At 39.5% G+C, this 19,606-nt stretch overlaps 1 protein-coding gene across 6 annotated transcripts in view; it reads left to right on the top strand.

Annotated features, from left to right (window-relative positions):
• Positions 1-323: 323 nt before the first annotated feature.
• The window catches only part of DCP1B (decapping mRNA 1B), a 65,687-nt gene continuing 46,404 nt past the window's right edge, over positions 324-19,606 (top strand). For 3 of the 6 annotated variants that reach the window (XM_023182913.2, XM_023182912.2, XM_023182915.2), the window contains exons 1-3: positions 326-580; positions 6,888-6,928; positions 11,453-11,580. In XM_023182913.2, coding sequence (XP_023038681.2) covers positions 431-580; positions 6,888-6,928; positions 11,453-11,580 — 319 coding nt within the window. In that variant the 5' untranslated portion in view covers positions 326-430. Of the gene's footprint in view, positions 581-605; positions 693-6,887; positions 6,929-11,452; positions 11,581-19,606 lie in introns of those variants that run through there. The other 3 variants (XR_003306819.1, XM_026447790.1, XM_023182914.2) reach the window with 2 other exon arrangements.

Below are 19,606 nucleotides of genomic sequence, written 5' to 3'. Positions count from 1 at the left end.
GTTCAGTTCTCTTTCTCTTCAGAGTTCTTAATGCTCGAGGCTTACTTATTGTGATAGGTTTGATCACTGAAACGCCAAAGAAAAGATATGCCAAGGCGTCGAACACATCCAAGAAGGAAGTCGTACCGCGCACACAGCTCAAAGGCTCGAGCGTGAAGAAAAACAGCTCTTGGAGAAAGAAACGGGATGCAGAGGGCAGGCCTCTGCTTGTCGTTGCCAGTGGCAACGATCCTCAGTGGGCGGAGCGCAGCCATCGATTAGTGAGGCCTTGCGTCAGTCGCCGGGCCGGACGGTGTGGGTGACTGGAGCGGAAGGCCTCCCGGGCCTTGTGGTCGCCGTGGGTTCTTGGTAGCGAGGCAGCTCGCTCGTTCTGCGATCTATTGAGAGTGGCTTCCAAGAGCCCCGTGCCTATGTCGGGGAGGGAGGGAAGATGGCAGCCGTGGCGGCAGGCGGCCTGGTGGGGAAGGGGCGCGACATCAGCCTAGCAGCCCTGCAGCGCCACGACCCCTATATCAACCGCATCGTGGACGTGGCCAGCCAGGTGGCTCTGTACACCTTCGGCCATCGGGCCAACGAGTGGGTGCGTGCGGCCGCGGCGGAGCAGTGCAGACCAGGGTTGGGGTGGAGGCGGGGGGCGTCAGACTCAGGACTTGAGGACCCGGTGAGGGGGAGGAGACGTTGACGCCCTGGAGGTGGGTGGATCTGGGGCCTGAGGCCGAAGTTGTGGAGGTGGGCTCCCGGGGGTTTGGGGGAAGGGAGGCGGATCTGTGGAGCTACCTGGAGTTGGGGAAAATACTTAAATCTCTAACGTACCCAACGCTGGGAGACCAGACCGATCGGGTACCGCACCCCGAGAGCCGAAGGAAAGGAAGGACCTGATGCCTTAAGGTCGGAAGACCGATGTGCTGGAGACAGTAAAGCACTGTAACTTCTGTTACAGTGAATCTGTGGCTATGGGGGAGGTAGGGACAGCAGAGGAATAAAAGTGCAGAGTTCTGATTTTGGAATGTCAGTCTCAGATGGGGCAAAGAGAAATCAAAACTTGATAGAAGGGGAGAAATCTGCAAGTTGTAAACTAGGGAAACGCCAAGAAAAGAGCCAACCTCGTCAAATAAAAGACAAAATGGGGCAGGGTCCAACACTTAGAAGGAGGATGATCCTCTTGGGAGGATTAGTATACGACAGCCCACCAAGTTGGATACTGGAGGCCATTTGGGAGCCAGATTATTTTAGTGCTCTTCTCAAAGCAGAGCCCCAGTAAATGGTAATGGAATGAAATTTCATTGTCCTCACAGAATGGGGTAGAAGCCTGGAACACTGGAATCCTGTTGCAGGAATTGCTGCTTGTAATTTTGTAACCCACCCACTCGAATGTAGAGAGGTGTAATTTTATTTCTTTCCTCATAATGATTTTTGTCCAAATAATATTCATCATCCATTATATATTGCCCATTATATATCACATATATGATATCCATCATTTTAAAATAAGTTACAAAACAGTATGGAGAACTTAGCCTTGATGAATGGATTTCAGATAAACTTTTTGTGTTCTTCAAGTCGGTTGTATAAACATCAGAACTTAGGCAAGGAAAACATCTATGTTGAACAACTCTGTTTTTTTTTTTAACACCCACATTCCTACTTATCTCCAGTGTAGCTCAGCAGCCTGTAGTAAAAACTCACCTGAAAATCATTAACATAAAAATAAAAATAAAAAGACAAGCAAGAATGGGATAGACAAACAGTTTTGCCCAAAGGTCTTAACAGAGGAAATTTACAGGAATGGGGCAAAGAATTTAGGTCTGCGCTCCTAGTAGCCAAACTCAAAAGGAGAACAGGAAGAGCTCTTTAATATTCGTTCTTCTGTAATAGAAAGCCTACCACTTAATCAGGGGAAAGGTTATTTCCCCCTGGTTTCCAGGGGAATTTGTCACCTAGGTCTTCACATAAAGAACATTGAGCAACATAGTAGACAGTTTCCTCCATAGTAATTAAAAATATATATGAAGATATTCTACATATGGCTATTTTGTTGCTCTGTAGAAAAATGCCAAAGGTATAATGTTATAATCCTGTAAAAGTTAATTCCATAGTAGAAAGATGAGGACCAGGGATGTATAGTTCTGTAAGTTGACTTGACACTGGGATTTGAGTCTGGAAAATCCTGAGAAACTGTTAATGTAAAGAAAGTAGAGCATTTCTCTTGAATAATAATTGTTTCCTATAGGCTTTTGACTGTTATCTATGTGATAGATACCTTTTAAGATAGTTACAGATGTTTATTATACCTAAAGCCTCATCAAAAAGCAGATGTGTCACAATGCATTATTTACAGGAGTTATATTTTCCTGCTTGCTGGACATGTTGCCTTCAGACAGGGCATAATTCGCTCAGGAAAAGGTCATTCTTTCAAAGTTCTAATCTTCAAGGCTGTCGTAGCCAGAAAAACAAAGAGAGAGACCTAGTTCAGCTGCAGAGCAGTTGCTGGAGGCAAACACATTATGACCACTCTCTCCCTGTGCTGTCACTCTGGGTGGGAGCCGTTTGAATGTAAACCTATTAAGAATATGAGAACGTTCTTGAGAAGAGAGGAGAAAGTATTTACAAGAAGGCAGGGGAGATGTTAAAGAGGGGAATTCTTATTGCCCTGAAAATGGATGAAGAATGACTTCAGCCTTTCAGAGGAGGAGAAATTAGGAAGGAAAGGTGTATAGAAAATGAACTGCTTTAAAGAAGGGTTAAGAAAAATTATGTCATGACTGGAATAGGAATTTTAGACTTAGATCTCCTCCCTGTTGCCAGGAAAGATGCCCCCCCTCCAAAATATTAATACCTATGTGTCCATTGAAGACCATAACCCTGGTATTTTCCAGCTGTCAGTCCTTAGACCAGTGGCTCCCAGCTGGAGTTGATTTTGCCCCGAGGTGACATTTGGCAGTGTCTGGAGACGTTTTTGGTTGTCGCACTGAAGGGAAGAGTGTTAGGACATCTGCAGAGTAGAGGCGAGGGAATGCTGAGCCTGAAAACTGCCCTACAGTGACTGAGGTTGTGTTCCGAGCTAGTGGTTTTCTAAGTTTTTGGTGTAGTCAATTAACTCAGAGTTTTTTAAAAGTGAAAAATGCCAAACTAAAACCTCTGGATAATGAGACCCAGGCATTTGAGATTGTTGAAAGCTTCATAGGTGATGCCGATGCTACATGCATGATTAAGAGAGATTTGGGAGGATAAGTTGAGGCGTACGTTTTGATTATTTTAATTGAGAATAATCAAGTTAAAATAGAGATTGTGCTGAGCTATTTTGTGTCAGTGTGCAGTCCCCAAAATTTGCAAAACAGCACTATTTTATATTCCATTTTGGGTTTTTTAGTATTTTGATTTCTGAATTGCTCATTTCTTTAGCACTTGTTAGATTTTATAATAGAATATAATATTAAATCATCAAATTGTACTTTTAAAATTTAAGCTAAAATACCCCAGGATTGGTAACTAATACTTTAACATAAAAGTCCTCCTTAAAGGATCTAAGGAACATGTAATCTTGTTTTAACTATTCTTCACATCCCTCACCCTGGACTTTGCTCAGAAAGAAAAAAAAAATCTGGTTGCCCTTGGATAACTGTGGAGGGGCCAGGAAAATGCATGAATTTGGGCAGCTATACTAGAACAGAAATGTACATTTTCAAAGTCTCTTTTATTCAGGTATCATAGAGCACCTGACGTTTTTTCATCGAAAGATCTGAGTAGTGTAAGCTGGTTATCTCTTTTTTTTGAGACGAAGTCTCGCTTTTGTGCCCCAGGCTGGAGTGCAATGGCGCGACCTCGGCTCACTGCAACCTCTGCCTCCCGGGTTCAAGCCATTCTCCTGCCTCAGCCTCCCGAGTATCTGGGATTACAGGCTCCTGCCGTCATGCCCAGCTAATTTTTGTATTTTTAGTAGACACAGGGTTTCTCCATGTTGGCCAGGCTGGTCTCGAACTCCTGACCTCAGGTGATCCGCCTGCCTCAGACTCCCAAAGTGCTGGGATTACAGGTGTGAGCCACTGTGCCTGGCCTGGTTATCTCTTTTCAATGGAGAAACTGAGACATATAATAATGAGCTAATTAGCCCAGCATGATCTGGCAAGAACCCCACTATAGGTCCCAGGTTGTGATTACTGAAACACAACTCCTTCCTGTGAACAAATTCATATTCTTTATGTGTAATGCTAAATAAAAATCTTAGTTTTCACAATTGCTTGTTCTAAGTTAGAGATTAATTTTAGGAGAAGCATGCCTTTTACATTTCTGACCTTGGAATTTTAAAAATTAAAATGTGGCATTAAAGGTTTTTTGTTTTTAAATTAAGAGAATTTCTGTTACATCAAGTAAGAAAGGAAACAAGTCAGAAGCGATTTAGTTTTATGTGTGCTGATGGATATAGATATCCTGATTCGGATCTCTAAGATGAAACAGTCCAAGGTGAAATACTGGAATACCGGGAGAGTGTTTGGATCTTGTGGGGCGTGATCCTGATGGTACATAGAGGTTCTGACGGTACATAGAGGTTCTGCAAAGTCCTAGTTCTGTCACCTGTATCTTGGCTCAGTTTCCTAACAATATAATGGATCATACCAAATACTTAGTTTTTACAAATTTATTTTTAAATGCTTTGTGGACTTGTGAATACATGCTGACTGAATCATTTAAACTTTAGGGACAGCCAAAAATTTGTTCAGGTAGTATTTTCTGTACTGTAGGGGCTGTTTTCCTGATTAATACTTTGGTGGTTTGGGTTTAAGTAATTCTTAGTGCTTAAAGTACACTCAGAATGTACATTTGTCAACAGATAGGAATTAACCATGTTTGTTTTCAAAGCAAGATAAGTAATGTTTCTGTATATGTATTTTTTCATTTTGACTTGGATATTTTTCAAAGTATAGGGGCAAATGAGCCACATTTCAGAAATAAGGATATGTTGCACAGTATATGGTAGTGATTTATACAAACTTCATAGTGAATCTAGTTTAAGGATGAACTCCCTGACTTTCTTACCTGTGCTTATATGTTAGGGAAAAAACTGGCTAAAGTTGTTTTAATTGTTATTTATTTATTTATTTATTTATTTATTTATTTATTTATTTATTTGAGACAGGGTCTCCCTCTGTTGCCCAGGCTGGAATGCAGTGGTACAATCATAGCTCACTGCAGCCTCAAACTCCTGGGCTGAAGCCATCCTCCCTCCTCAGCCTCCTGAGTAGCTGAGAGTACAGGCATGTGTCATCACACCTGGCTAATTTTAAAAATTTTTGTTTTGTAGAGACAGAGTCTCACTATGTTGCCCAGGCTGGTCTCAAACTGAACTCCTGGCCACAAGTGATCCTTCTGCCTCGGCCTCCCTGAGTGCTGGGATTACAGACATAAGCCACTGAACCTGGTCTAAATTCTTTATTTATAATTTCATATTCCATAATAATAAACATCTTGAGATTAAAAATTTTGTTACTAAGTAATGATTTTTTTATAGCCATTTACTCTTGATAATAGCTTGATACGATTTGTGCCATAATGGATTTTGTTTTCAGGACTTGTAATATAATTTCATGGGCAGAGAGTATGTTGTTGAGCTGAGGCAGTGAGTGGCTCTCAGACTAGCATACATCAGAATCACCGGGACAGTTTAATGAAAACCAGATTGCTGAGCACCATCCCCAGCGTTGCTGATTCCGTAGGTTTGGGCAGGAGCCCAAGCGCTTGCAGTTCTAGTAAGTTCCTGGTGATGCTGATGCCGCTGATCTGGGGATAACACTTTGAGGCCCACTGAACTAAAGTGAATGAGAAATTGGCTGAAATTGCTTGAGCATGTGAAAGGATCATGCCTTGTGTGCCTTTTAAAAATTGCTGTTTGACGTTACACTTTTTTTAAAAGGGGGTATTTTTCACCAAAATTATAGAGTACTTAAATTTTGAATGATTATGGTCATGAATATTAATAATAAAATATCAGGGGTTTAAATAGAATGCTGAAATTAAACCATGTAAATTGCAGAAGTACATTTTAAATTCTGAATTACAATAGTCCTGGTTACTGGTTAATCAAACACCTGGATAGTTATACGTATGTTTTTAGTATGCATTATATGGATGAATATTATCATAATGGCCCAGCTTCCTGCCTTTGGAGAAATGGAAAAGAAATGTCAAATGAACTAGTTGAAGCATCATTTTAACTTTACCACCTCTCCCAGATTTTCTCAGGCAAATTTCTTGAGTCCTAACTTGGTAGTACTTGTGTAACTTTACTTCAGGGATCTCAGGACAGACCTTGACTGTAAATAGACTACACTAAGTAGGTGGCTGATTCATCTGAGAACTCTGTGGCCATCATTGCCCTCTCTATCTAGCAGCCAAAGTAGAGTTATTGACAGATCATCTGCCCTCCTAAGTAACTGGATATGGCAAGAGAAAATGAGTCAGGAAAACAAAATGAAGAATAGTGAAATGCAGACACCAGTGATGTCTGCAGCTTGCTCCATACTCAGTGTGGTGGCTGGAGAAAAAGGCAGCGCTCTTCTTTCTAATTAAATCCACATAGCACACTTATTTTCTCGTTGTTTCAGCTAGAGGTATGTTGCTATCCCTGTATTTGGTAAAGAGAGATAATGATGGTTTATTTTATAAATGACAAAAGAAAGACTTTTCCTGCTGCCTAATCTGCAGAGGCACAATGATGGCATAGAACCTGCTTTCTTCTTTTCCTGAGAATAACTCCTCATGTTGGGTGTATTTGACTCATTGCAGTTTCACCTGCTTGAAGTTGGATATAATTCCTATTCTATGAGAAGTTGTTTTATACCTTTGTGAATGAAGAGAACATACATGTCTTGTGTTTTGTTTTTATTGTTTAGGAGAAAACTGATGTGGAAGGAACCTTATTTGTTTATACAAGGTAAGAGTGTTTCACTTTTATAAAGAAACTAACAATCTTCGAGATAATATTTTAGCTCAATTGTGTTACTCTTCAAGTGCATGCAGTTTTATTTCAAAAAGAAGTAAAAGAATTAAATCTCAGTTTTGAAGTTATTAGTTGACATGAAGAAGGGAACAAATAATAATGTCACCGGGTATGTTGTGATGAATACTAATTTCAGAATATAATTTAAACTTCAATATAGATGAACTTAAATCATTGACTGAGCACTGTTTAAAATAGATTAAATATTCTTTGATTCAAATGAATGCCACAAAGTTCTTGAATATAATGCATTGGCCAGGAGCTAGAAGAACACTATGAGAAATACTAGATTGTTCAGTTAATATTTGGAAAAGGGTTTCATTGATCATTTTTCTTTCTTTCTTTTTTTTTTTTTGAGATGGAGTCTCGCTCTGTCGCCAAGGCTGGAGTACAGTGGCACGATCGCAGCTCTCAGCTCACTGCAACCTCTGCCTCCCGGGTTCAAGTGATTCTCCAGCCTCAGCCTCCTGAGTAGCTGGGATTACAGGCACACGCCACTATGCCTGGCTAATTTTTTTTTGTATTTTTAGTAGAGACGGAGGTTTCACCATGTTGGTCAGGCTGGTCTCAAACTCCTGACCTTGTGATCCACCCACCTCGGCCTCCCAAAGTGCTGGGATTACAGGCGTGAGCCACCGCACCTGGCCGTTGATCATTTTTCTCCCACCACCGACTCTTTAAAAAAGCGTGATCCAGAATTGAAGATGTCTTTCAGTCCTCCATTGTCTAGTTAACAGAATATGTTTCAGGATAGATTTAATAAGCTCATGTTTTTAGTCATTTTTTGTTATATTATTAATATCAAATTACAAGTGCATATAGAGACATACATTATGTATATTGGCTCAATAAATAAACTTTTCATTCACATAAACATTCACATAAAATGTCATAGCGAAAGGTCATCACCTTCATTGGGGGTACAAAGATGAAATTAAAAGGCCTAATATAAACCTTTCTAGGGGTATCAGTTTCACTGGGGAGACAGGAAATACACACACACAAGTGTATTTTCTTTCTACATATATTCATGTTTATGGTAAGCCACAATACAGGATAGAGTACCCTAAGTGCCAGTGGATAGATTCTGAGCAATGAATGGGCTGCTGTGATCGTGGAAGGCTTTGTAGCAAGTTTGTCCAACCCGTGGCCTGCTAGACAAATGTGGCCCAGGATGGCTTTGAATGTAGCCTGACAGAAATTTGTAAACTTTTTTAAAACATTAGAAGATCTTTTTTTTTAAGCTTATCAGCTATTGTTAGTGTATTTTATGTGTGGCCCAAGACAATTCTTCCCCTTCCAGAGTTCCAGAGTGTCCCAGGGAGGCCAAAACATTGGATACCCCTGCTTTATAGAGTAATGGGTCTTGAACTGGGCCTCAGGAATGTGGTAGAACTTAGCTTGCACAGAGGAAAGGGAAGGCAGTCTCCGCAGGAAGAATGGCAAAAGCAGAGGCATAGAACCTGGTGTGTAAAAGGGACAGTGAGGGAGATGTGGTGCAGAGGGCTTATACTGGTTTATAGTAGTTAGCAAGTGTAAAGAGATTTGCTGACTTGGAATGGCAGACTCTGGATTTTGAGATTTATTTTCTTAGCAGTAGGAGGTTATTGCAGGCTTACGAACAGGAGCGTAATAGAGAAAATGTGTGGGAAAGTCAGTGTATTAACTTCATGGGGATGCACTGGTTCTGGAAGAAATTGGAGTCAGGACAGTGAGAAGATTACTGCAGTGGAGTAGATATGAAATGATGAGAGTTGGGATTAGAATAATAGAATTGAAATGGAAAGGGCATTGCAATGGTGAAATTTTAAAAATGACAATATGTTGAACATGGAAGATTGAGAATGACAGAAGCATTGGTGGAATAGAAAGACAGGAGGTCAAGAATGTGGTTTGAGGATCAGCCCTCATTTTACTTTGAAGTAATGATCTGGACTGGTAGCAGGACCTTCGGGTGGAGGTGTCCAGCCCCTCAGAGTAAGGGCAGGGCTGGAGATGGTTTGGAGTTGTCTGAAGTAATTTGGTAGTTGAAGCCGTGAAAGAAAGCTGTTCCCTGAAGGAGTGAGTATAAAGAGGAACCGATGAGGGTTTGTGGTTAGGTTTGAGGGCCAGCAAGGATACAGAGGAGTCAGCTGGAAAGATAAAAGCAGGACTAGAACAGCACAGAGAGGCCCACTGGGGGCAAAGTGTGGGCATGATGGAGGTCTGTGTGTGCTGGGCAGGAGGGAGCTCAGCTGCAGGGGAGGAAGGTCTGTTCCAGGGGAGGCAACAATGGGAGGGGGAAGGAAGGAATGGGAGGCAAGGCCAGCACACTTGGTGACAAGGAGGTGAGGTTCTTCACAGTCTCAGAAAAGCAGTGGCGTTCCCAAGAACCCTTGGTGTCTTCATCTACATTATGCTCCCGAAAATCCAGAGCACCGGAGCATGCCCCCAGGCAGGTTTATTCAATAGAGTATGAGCGCTCTTGAGGATTCTGAAGTTTACGGCAAAAGCCATAGGGTTGAACCGTACTACGTACGTGCCGTGCGCACAGGGTCCATTCTCACTCATTTCTCACAACAGGCATTATTACTCTTTGGAGAAGTGACAGAAAAGATGTATTCGTATGTATTAATGATTGGTTTTGGGAATTTTTAGTAGGGTTTTTTTTTTTTTAACTATGGAAGAGGAACAAATCATACAAATATTTTCTTTTGTATATCCAAACCAAATATAGGTTTGTATTTTCAAGGATTTCTTACTATACTCCAAGTTTCTAATGGAACTCTCAATTAAACAAAACATTAAAATGAGAAAATAATCCTTTGCTTTTTTTTAGTCTCTTCTCCAAATCTAACTCCTCAAGAATAGGATGCCTCCCTTATCCCCTGCAAAACAAAAACCTCCCAGATCCTAGTATGTTGAGGCCTTTCTTCAGTAGAGAATTACAAAAAGCATGTAAAACTCATGGTGGTTGGGGGGCGGGAGGCATGTTACAGGGAATGGAGCTGGCAGTGATGTATTTTGACTTCTCTTACGGAAGTCGCTTTAGAGCAGCTGGCACATGTATCCCCTGGGCCTATTTTCTAAATTATGAGATGGTATAGTAGCCGTGCTATTAAAGAGGTGAGATCCAGTTGTGATAATGAAATACGTGAAGAATCAAATTCTGATTCTTGTATGAAAACATTTAAAAAATCATTTATGTCCTCCCATGCCTTCCTTTCTGTAATAGAGAGTTCACAGAGACACCCACTGGTGATTTCTGAACTCAACATGTCCAGAAGACCCCCTAACAGAGCTCTTTGGGAGTACATTTCCATTCTTCCTCTGAGTTTCAGTTGAAGCGATGATCATGATTATTTCTGGTATTGATTGTATGCTTACCACCACTTTACTCCTTTGTAAAATAAGCTAGGCAAGGATTGCCTCCCATCAGTTTTAAAATTGGAGGTTTCAGGAGAAAATCCTGGCAGTGGTTGTGTAGCTGTGTTCCTTGATCCGTATCAAATAGAGGCAAAATAAAACTAAGACATAAACAACTTGTCTTCCTGTTGCTCATAACATTTCTGTGGGTTTGTTAATAACAGCCCTAGCACCCTCATTTAAAGTAAATAAATGAATTCTGCTTGCTTCAGCTTCAGTGTGTAAATATGTGGTGTTTCATTTGTCACCGGAAGTCGAACAGTTGAATTACTATATGGCTGTCACCCAAGGGTAGACGAATGCACTTGTAGTTGTTAGAGTTTATACTCAGTATAATTTGGATTCTTTCTGCCTGGCAGAGTAGGCATTCAAGGTTTATTGAGTGAAGCGATAATAAAACGTCACTAAATGTCACATTTTTATAGAGAAAAACTTCTATAGTGGTTTATCTGTGAAGCTGTTTGCTTTGCATTGAAGAAAACAAAGTATCTGCCCTTTGCACTGTTATGTAAACTTCTAGTTCAGGCTGTGTCCTCACAAACTCATTGTTCAGAGCTGATTCATATCGCTAAGATTTTGCAGCCTTCAGTTTCAGACTAACACTTAACATTTTCTATGAAAATTTGCTTCATATAATTGTGATATACATTCTAATATTAACTACCAAGATTGTTTTAAAATACCTGTAATTTAACTTTTAAAAACTATTCTTTAAAAGTCAGTAATATTTTAAAAAGTAGTTACTCTGCCTTAAAGGAATTTACAACGTAGGTAAAGAAATAAACAACAACTGTATACACACATACACACCCCCCCCCACAAATGAAGTGTGACTCAGTTTTCCCAAATGAGTCATCATGACAGTGCTGCTGCATTACATGGGAATGAGTCCACAATGATGCCAGTGGTGAAGAAGTATATGTACAGGCTGCTTGTATAAAGCTGCATATACAAACAAAAGTTGAGAGACACATCAGAATGTACTTATACTGAAAATATAGCATACTAAGCAATTTGTCTATTGATCTCCCCCTGACCCCTTGTGATTTTTAGGTCTGCTTCTCCAAAGCACGGATTCACCATTATGAATAGGCTGAGCATGGAAAATAGGACAGAACCTATTACTAAAGACTTGGATTTCCAACTCCAGGACCCTTTCCTTCTCTACAGAAATGCCAGATGTGAGTCTTTCTTACTACATTGGGTAGTTTTACATCTGAAGTTTGGCCAAGTGTTTAAAATTGTACAGTGTATGCTATTGTGTTTGCATTTGGTATCAGTGGCTATGGGGGGTGGTCAGCATTTTAACAAATGCTAATGTTTAGGAAATTCATGCCTAACTGATGGAACAGATGCTTCCTCTGAAGAGTTTAAGTGACTATAAATATGATGATATAAACCTTTAAACTCTGTCTTTTGAAGCTTTATGGATTTATAGTGCAAACCCATTGCTGATCTTAAGCCTGAGCAGGGCTGGGTGAGGCAAGTTCTTAGTGAGGAGACTCAGAGAGACACATAGGTGGCGCCCTGCATGAAGAATTAACGAGTCTGCTATGGCACTTTTTCTTGATGTATCACTTTTGGCCCAGTGTGCTGACAAAGTGTTTGAGGGCCTGTGTTGTAGGAGTGCCATCTTCTGAATACAAGTGAATAAAAAATCAAAGTCCAAAAAGTTTCTTTCCGTCATTAAGAATTTAATAACCCTTTGTAATGTGGAAGTCGTAGTAGGTAACTAAATAGTCCTTGTCAGATTTGAAATGAAGTAGCCATTGCCTTTCTAATACTACATTTTACTCTCATATGGTTTTCTGACCACTTGTTTTGCACTGCTGGTCAGCCCAGAGGAAGATTGCTGAAAATATGCCAGTTGCAGGGACATCTCCACACACAGAAAACAAGAACATAATACATAAATATGTATGTGTGCACATGTGTGCACACACATGCACCTTACGCTTTGTGGACAGCTTTCACAAAGACCTTGCAGTGAAGAAATGTTTGCTTTACATTTTTCATCCTACTCTTTGAACTCAAGATACAAGAATTTGCCTACCATATACTATTCAGTGTCATTTTAATAGTGAGTATAATGTAAATAATATTTGACATTTTAACCCCAATGCATCATTAAGATGCATTAAAATGATGCTATATATAATTGTCACAATAGGTGGTCATCCTGTTATTTAGAGGATAAATTTTTATGAGAGGAAAAAAATAAAGCTATTGAAACTATAATATGACTTACTAATGGCAGGTCCTGTGAAATGAAGTTTTGCAATATAGAAAAATACTGTGTTTTCTCCTCATGTTTCTTTGCCAAAAGGTACACTTTATCAATTGTAGTTGATTACTAAAGATTTGGATTTCCAACTCTAAGACCCTTTCCTTCTCTACAGAAATGCCAGTTTGAATTGTTTATAGTTCGAATTGTTTTGTGCGCTTATACTTATGTCAGGTTTTTTTAAGATTATTAGATTTTATGTCAAATTAATATATAATTTAAGTCCTAATAAAATAACTACAAAGTTACCTATAATCATCATTTTTGGTTGCTTCTATTTTGGATAAATACGTGGTCTGGTCAGTTATAGGTAATATTTTAAATTCCTATTATATATCACATATTAACTACTATATCAAAAATATAAAAATGCAAATTCTCTTTAATGCATCAATTTTAAAAATAGCCTTCTTAAGTCCCACAGGGCTTATCTGATAGGAAACACTATTTAGATCTAATAAACATATACCTTGGTTCTAAGCATATGCAGTCCACCATAATAGTCACTAGCTGCTGTGGCCATTTAGCACCTGAAATGTGGCTAGTCTGAACCGAGCTGTGCTGTGAGTGTCAAATAGGCACCAATTTTCAGACAGTACCAAAAAAAAAAGTCAAAAACCTCAATTATTAATTATTTTATATTAACATGTTGAAATGACAATATCTTGGATAAATTGGGCAAAATAAAATGTAAAAATTAATTTCACCTGCTTCTTTGAATTTTTTAATTTAAAATAATAGATGTGGCTCACGTTCACGGTTCACCTCATATTTCTATTGAATGGCACTGTTCTATTTTAATATGTTTTTCATATTTTCATTTATGTTTCCATATTTTATAATGATTTTCATTTATTTTACTGTATTTAATAATCAATTTTGTAGAGTAGACATTTTCGCTGCCATTTTGCAGATGTGAAAACTGAGACTCAGTGAGGTGGCAGACTGTGTAAAAACCCACAGATTCTTTTTCTTTTTTTTTTTGAGACGGAGTCTTGCTCTGTCGCCCGCGCTGGAGTGCAGTGGCCGGATCTCAGCTCGGTTCACGCCATTCTCCTGCCTCAGCCTCCCGAGTAGCTGGGACTATAGGCGCCCGCCACCTCGCCCGGCTAGTTTTTTGTATTTTTTAGTAGATACGGGGTTTCACCGTGTTAGCCAGGATGGTCTCGATCTCCTGACCTCGTGATCCGCCCGTCTCGGCCTCCCAAAGTGCTGGGATTACAGGCTTGAGCCACCGCGCCCGGCCCAAACCCACAGATTCTGATTTCACTTCCAGTGCTTTTTCCACACCACCTGTACTGCTCTACAATTAAACATGGATGCAAATTTGGGATGCATATTAAAATATTTCTAATGAATTTCCATACAAAAGAAATAGAATCAGTTGAACAACAAAGAGTGAAAGGGAATGGATCTATTTACTTTTCTGGATTCATTTTGCCCTTTTTTTTCTCTCTCCTTTATATCTGATTCTGATTGCCTTTGCAGCTAGAGTCATTTGGTTTTATGTTGTTTGCAAAAGCCTTTTCAATCTCTCTCATCAAAGGTACACAGAAGGGTTTACCACAGGTGCTGTCAGAGTCTCAGCTATCTCTTAAACATTTTAATACAATTCAAATATGTTATATAATAATTATGTATGGTTTACATATTCTTTGGTGGCATGTAGATTGGTCGGCCTTTCTTTGGGCAAGGAACTCAGCTTCACTCGGGATTTTTTTTTTAAGACTATTTCCTCAAGATATTCTATATAGTCAAGAATCTCTCTGTATGGTCTTGGCATTTCACATTGGCTTATGTATATCATAGGCCGTATTTGGGCATTTCAAGTAGACAAAGGTAGAATTGATAGAGGTTTGTGGTGAGGTGAGGTTTTTTGGATTCATTAGGAGAGAAAAAAAACACCCTTTCTTGAACTGGATGAATGTAGAAGCAAAATAAAGAAATGAAAATCCCAAACTCCCTTCCTTTAATCAGTCAAAAAAAGATGCTTGATAAATAAAGTAACTTCATTCAAACACAAAATAGATTACTTTATTACAGAAAAGGGTTTATACATTGTTTACAGGGTTTAAACATTGTTAAAAATGGGGTTTGACCTGTATGAACTTTAAAAGTAAGTAAGATAGCTGTTAAAGTTAGGGCAAACATTTCATTCATTCATTTATTCAGCAAACATTTACTGGGCATTTACTGTCTGCCAAACACTATGTTCAGGCTTTATATGGGTTATCCCGTAACTTTTTCTTGGAAATACTATTACTCCTGTTTTATAAATGAGAATACTGAGGTTAAAGGGATTAAGTAATACACTGTGGTCCATGATTATTTTGAGATGGCAACATCATTTAAACCAAGAAACCTTAACTTCAAGACCCAAGGCCCAAGCAGTGAAGTATTAGCAGTAAATAATGCATTTGAGCAAAGTTTATCATTTACGAACACTTATTTTAGAGTACACTCCAACGTTTAAAAAGCAAGTTTTTTTAGCCTTGAGATTCAAGCATATATCAGTTATTAGAAAGATTCATTTTTACCAAATTAAAAACTAATTTAACAAAAAGTTGAATTAGAACACTTCTTTTGTAATGTTCCCCTATAGTAATCATTTACTGTGTTTTTCATTTCGCAACTAAATAAGAAACTAGCCTATGGAAATATCTTTTCCCAAATATAATACTTAGGTTATAGACAGCAATGACAGGGGGATTCCTTTCTTTTCTTGCTTTTTCAATTGAGACAGAGTCTTGCTCTCTTTGTCCAGGCTGGAATGCAGTGGCACAATCTTGGCTTATTGCAGCCTCCACCTCCCAAGTTCAAGCAATTCTCCTGCCTCAGCCTCTGAGTAGCTGGGATTATAGGTGTGCGGCACCACGCCTGGCTAGTTTTTAGTAGAGACAGGGTTTCACCATGTTGGCCAGGCTGGTCTCAAACTCCTGACCTCAAGTGACTGCCCACCTTGGCCTCCCAAAGGGCTAGGATTATAGGTGTGAGCCACCGTGCCTGGCCCTTTTCGTTTCCCTTTCTCTTTTCTTTCCTCTTTCCTCTGTTCTGTTCTTTAGAGACAAGTTCTTGCTCTGTCACCCAGGCTGGAGTGCAATTGCATGGTCGTAGCCTCATTGCAACCTTGAACTCCTGGGCTAAACCACCATACCCAGATAATTTAAAACAACCTTTTTAGAGACAGGATCTTGCTGTGTTGCCCAGGCTGGTTTCAAACTCCTGGCTTGAAGTGATCTTCCCACCTCAGCCTCCTGAGTAGTTGGCATTACAGGCAGGAGCCACCATGCCCAGCTGACAGGGAGATTTCAGAGCTAGGCCAACAAGTTGAATATATTATTATCAACAGTTATAGGATTGCAATGAAATTCTTTTTAGATGCTAAATTTTATTGCAAATGTAAACCTGAAGTTTAGATCAAATCAGAAAAGACAAACTTAAGATATTTAGGACCAAAACTATTTTAGAAAACTCCTCCTAAGTTTTAAAGTGAATTTACCATTTTGGGTAGTTTTGTATTAAAAAAGAAATGACAGTTTAAATCTTTGATGAACATTTATAGGATCTGGGAAAAACTGCTATAAATAATGGAAATAGTGCCCTGAATGAAAAGGAAAATTACAGACAGCCCTCATCTTCTAACCAGGCATCTTCCAAAAAGTTACCTTTTAAAGTGATTGGCTGGTAGACTTTTGGGTAAACCATGGCAGAGTGAGCATACTCCTGGTTTTCCTGAAGTTCTCTTGAAATGACAGTGAAAAAATAAAAAAGACATAAACCCAAAGAGTGGAGGATCCATTTTACGAAAGAGATGGAATAAACAAGAAGTAGGAAGCCATGCCGTAATAGCTTCATTGTACACAAATGCGAGCTTTGCCTCCTCACAGAGGGTTTTTATTTATCTTTGCTCTGTTGGTTCTACCACGCATTGACCCACCCTGCAGAAGGATAATATGTACTCACCTCGTTGTACTCAAGTATGGCTATACTAATTGCTTTGGCCAGTGACATGTGGGTGAAAGTGATATGTATCACTTCTAAGCAAATATTTTAAGAACTAGCTCAAGATTTACTGCCTTTTTTCCTTCTGCCATGATGGCCAGCAATATTCCAGGCAGAGGCTGCTTTGTCAGCCTAGGTTCTGAAATGAAGATAACATGGCACAGAGGTAAAAGTGACTCATGATGGACATGTAGCTTGTAAGAAATAAACCTTTGTCATTGTAAGCTAGGCCATTGAGATTTTGGTGTCATTTGTTACTGTAGCATGGCTTGGCCTATTATGACTGATATACAAACCATCCAGGAAGAAGGGAATCTCCTAGAGCAAAGGCCTTCGCCTTTGAGTCCCATAATGAGCCCTGTGCAACTGGAGGGGATTTAAATTAAACTCAAAGGGTGAATTGCTTCAGGAATGGTATCCAAGAAAAAATTCACAACTGATAGTTTGAATCTATTGGGACATTTACAGTTACTTTTTCAGAGTTTGGTGCTGATGTAAGGAGCATTGAAAACTAAGGGGTAGGGAGACAAAAGAAACACTTTAATTCCTGGGAAAACAAAATATTGAACAAAAAAGGAAATGTAATCATAGTACACCATGTAGCTCTGCAAATCATAATACATAGTTAAAGACACTGAATATGAAAGCCTTATATTGGAAGGATGGGGTTGTATGTATGTGGTGTATTTGTGTGTGAATTTGTGTGTATTGTAAGAAAACTGAATCCTCTTCAATTTTTGAGAATCAAGAAATGCTACGTACATGATATATGGGAAAGGGATTTAAATACCCTAAGAAAAATTAGATGAGAAATGGAGAGCAGAAAGAACTGTCATAGATATAATTTAAGTTGCTTTTAGGGAGCAGTAATCAAGAATAGAGTGACTAGAGAAGGATTCTATTTGCTATAAACTTTACAATATTATTTAACTTTTAAAATTATGTACATGTATTATTTTCATGAAAATAAAAATTAAAAATATAATTGGATATCAAAATATATTCTCTCATAAAAAACATAATTTTAGTTGTGGTTAGCTTTCCAAGTCAACTCACAAAAGCCTTTTTAGCCCAGTATGCACCTATTTAAGAGTAGTATACTAGCATTATAATGATGTATATATGAAATATAGCACTAGCATATGTAGGATTATTTCTGTAGGAAAACCCATTCAAGAATAAAACTGTATAGACGCCAAGAATATAATTTCCTTAGCAGCAGGGCAGAGTACTTCTTATTCCCATTTGTATTGACAAATCATTTGTAAAGCTGGGAGTTCGTGTAAGTTTTTTTTTTAAGCATGTGTGGTAATAGTAAACCTTTTGAAGTCTTCGTAGCCATGTTTCTTAATTCTGGAGTGGTTCTGTAGCTTCTCTCCTTCTTTCCATCCCCACTTCTATTCCAGTTCAGGCTTTCATTGTGTGTTACTTGGGATGTTTCATAACCCCCCATAGCAAAAAGGGATTGAATTTCTGGCATCATCCAAAACAGAGTAAGTTCACAACAATATATCTCTCCCACTGTTTACAACTCAAAGTTCTGGGCAGATTACAAAAACAACTAACTGGGGCCTCTGCAAGTAAATGACAGCAGACACTGAGGAGAGCAGTCAGAACTTGAAGAAAAACTGCTATGGTGGTGAGTTCCTGGCTTTATTCGTTCCTCTTTTATGACCTGGCTTTGACACAAGAATGTGCCAAGTCACAGAACTCTAGGAAAAAATAACAAAACCTGAGAGAAACCCCTCCTTCTAAAAACTTCCCGCTTTTCTTTTTCTCTTCTATCCCTACCCTGAAGCCAGTTGCAAGGAAAGCTGAACTGCCAATGTGGTGGTCATGGTGGTGGCACAGGCACCTAAAATCCCAAGAAAGAGCCTGTCTCTGCCCTTGTGGTCTGAAGAGTGTGAGGAAAATCCCATTATGTATTTTATTTTGATTTTCTTTTGCTGCACAGATTGCCTGACAGTGTGAGAGTCTAAAACCCTGAGACAAACCCTGACTTTGTAGCCAGAAGACTGGGGGAAAAGGCCCCTGACAGCTGGCGAGTGGGAGTGATTCTAGAGGAGGGAGCTGGATAAGGAGATCTCCTAATTCTGTCTAGGAACCAATGCAAATCCTGAGTCCACCTGTGAGCTACATATATGTAACAGAACCCAAGAAATAACAACAGCTTTGAGAATTAGCTTACAATATAAACCATTATTCCAAATTTCCGACTAGTATATGTATAGGGCAGACAGAAACACTTTTGAAAATGGAACTGAGGGCTGGGTGCGGTGGCTCACGCCTATAATCCCAGCACTTTGGGAGGCTGAGGTGGGCAGATCACCAGGTCAGGAGATCGAGACCATCCTGGCTAACGCAGTGAAACCCCATCTCTACTAAAAATAGAAAAAAAAAATTAGCTGGGTGTGGTGGCGGGCGCCTGTAGTCCCAGCTACTCAGTAGGCTGAGGCAGGAGAATGGCGTGAACCCAGGAGGCGGAGCTTGCAGTGAGCAGAGATCGCGTCACTGCACTGCAGCCTGGGCGACAGGGAGACTCCTCTCAAAAAAAAAAGAAAATGGAACTGACGTGGAAGTGTCATCCACAGACAGCAAGACAGAGCTTCTTATCTAAACCTAACTGAATTGAGTGCTTTCTCAAATATACAAAATGAACATTGTCCAGAGGGTTTCAAGAGGACTCTGAGTCTTACAAAAGAATAAAAATGTCCAGGGTGCAATCCAAAATTAAAATGCCCAGGGTACAATCCAAAATTACTAGCCAGGAAAATATGCCAAACTCTCAAGGAAAAAATCAGTAGCCACCCTGAGATGATCTGGATGTTAGAATGATAAGATAGTGACATTAAGATAGTTATTACTATGCTCTGTGAAGTAAAACTGGATACTCTTGAAATGAATGGAAAGATAGAAATTCT

This window comes from Piliocolobus tephrosceles, chromosome 10, assembly GCF_002776525.5.
Source record: "Piliocolobus tephrosceles isolate RC106 chromosome 10, ASM277652v3, whole genome shotgun sequence".
Lineage (NCBI taxonomy): Eukaryota > Metazoa > Chordata > Mammalia > Primates > Cercopithecidae > Piliocolobus > Piliocolobus tephrosceles.
This window is presented reverse-complemented; position numbering and strand designations above follow the sequence as displayed.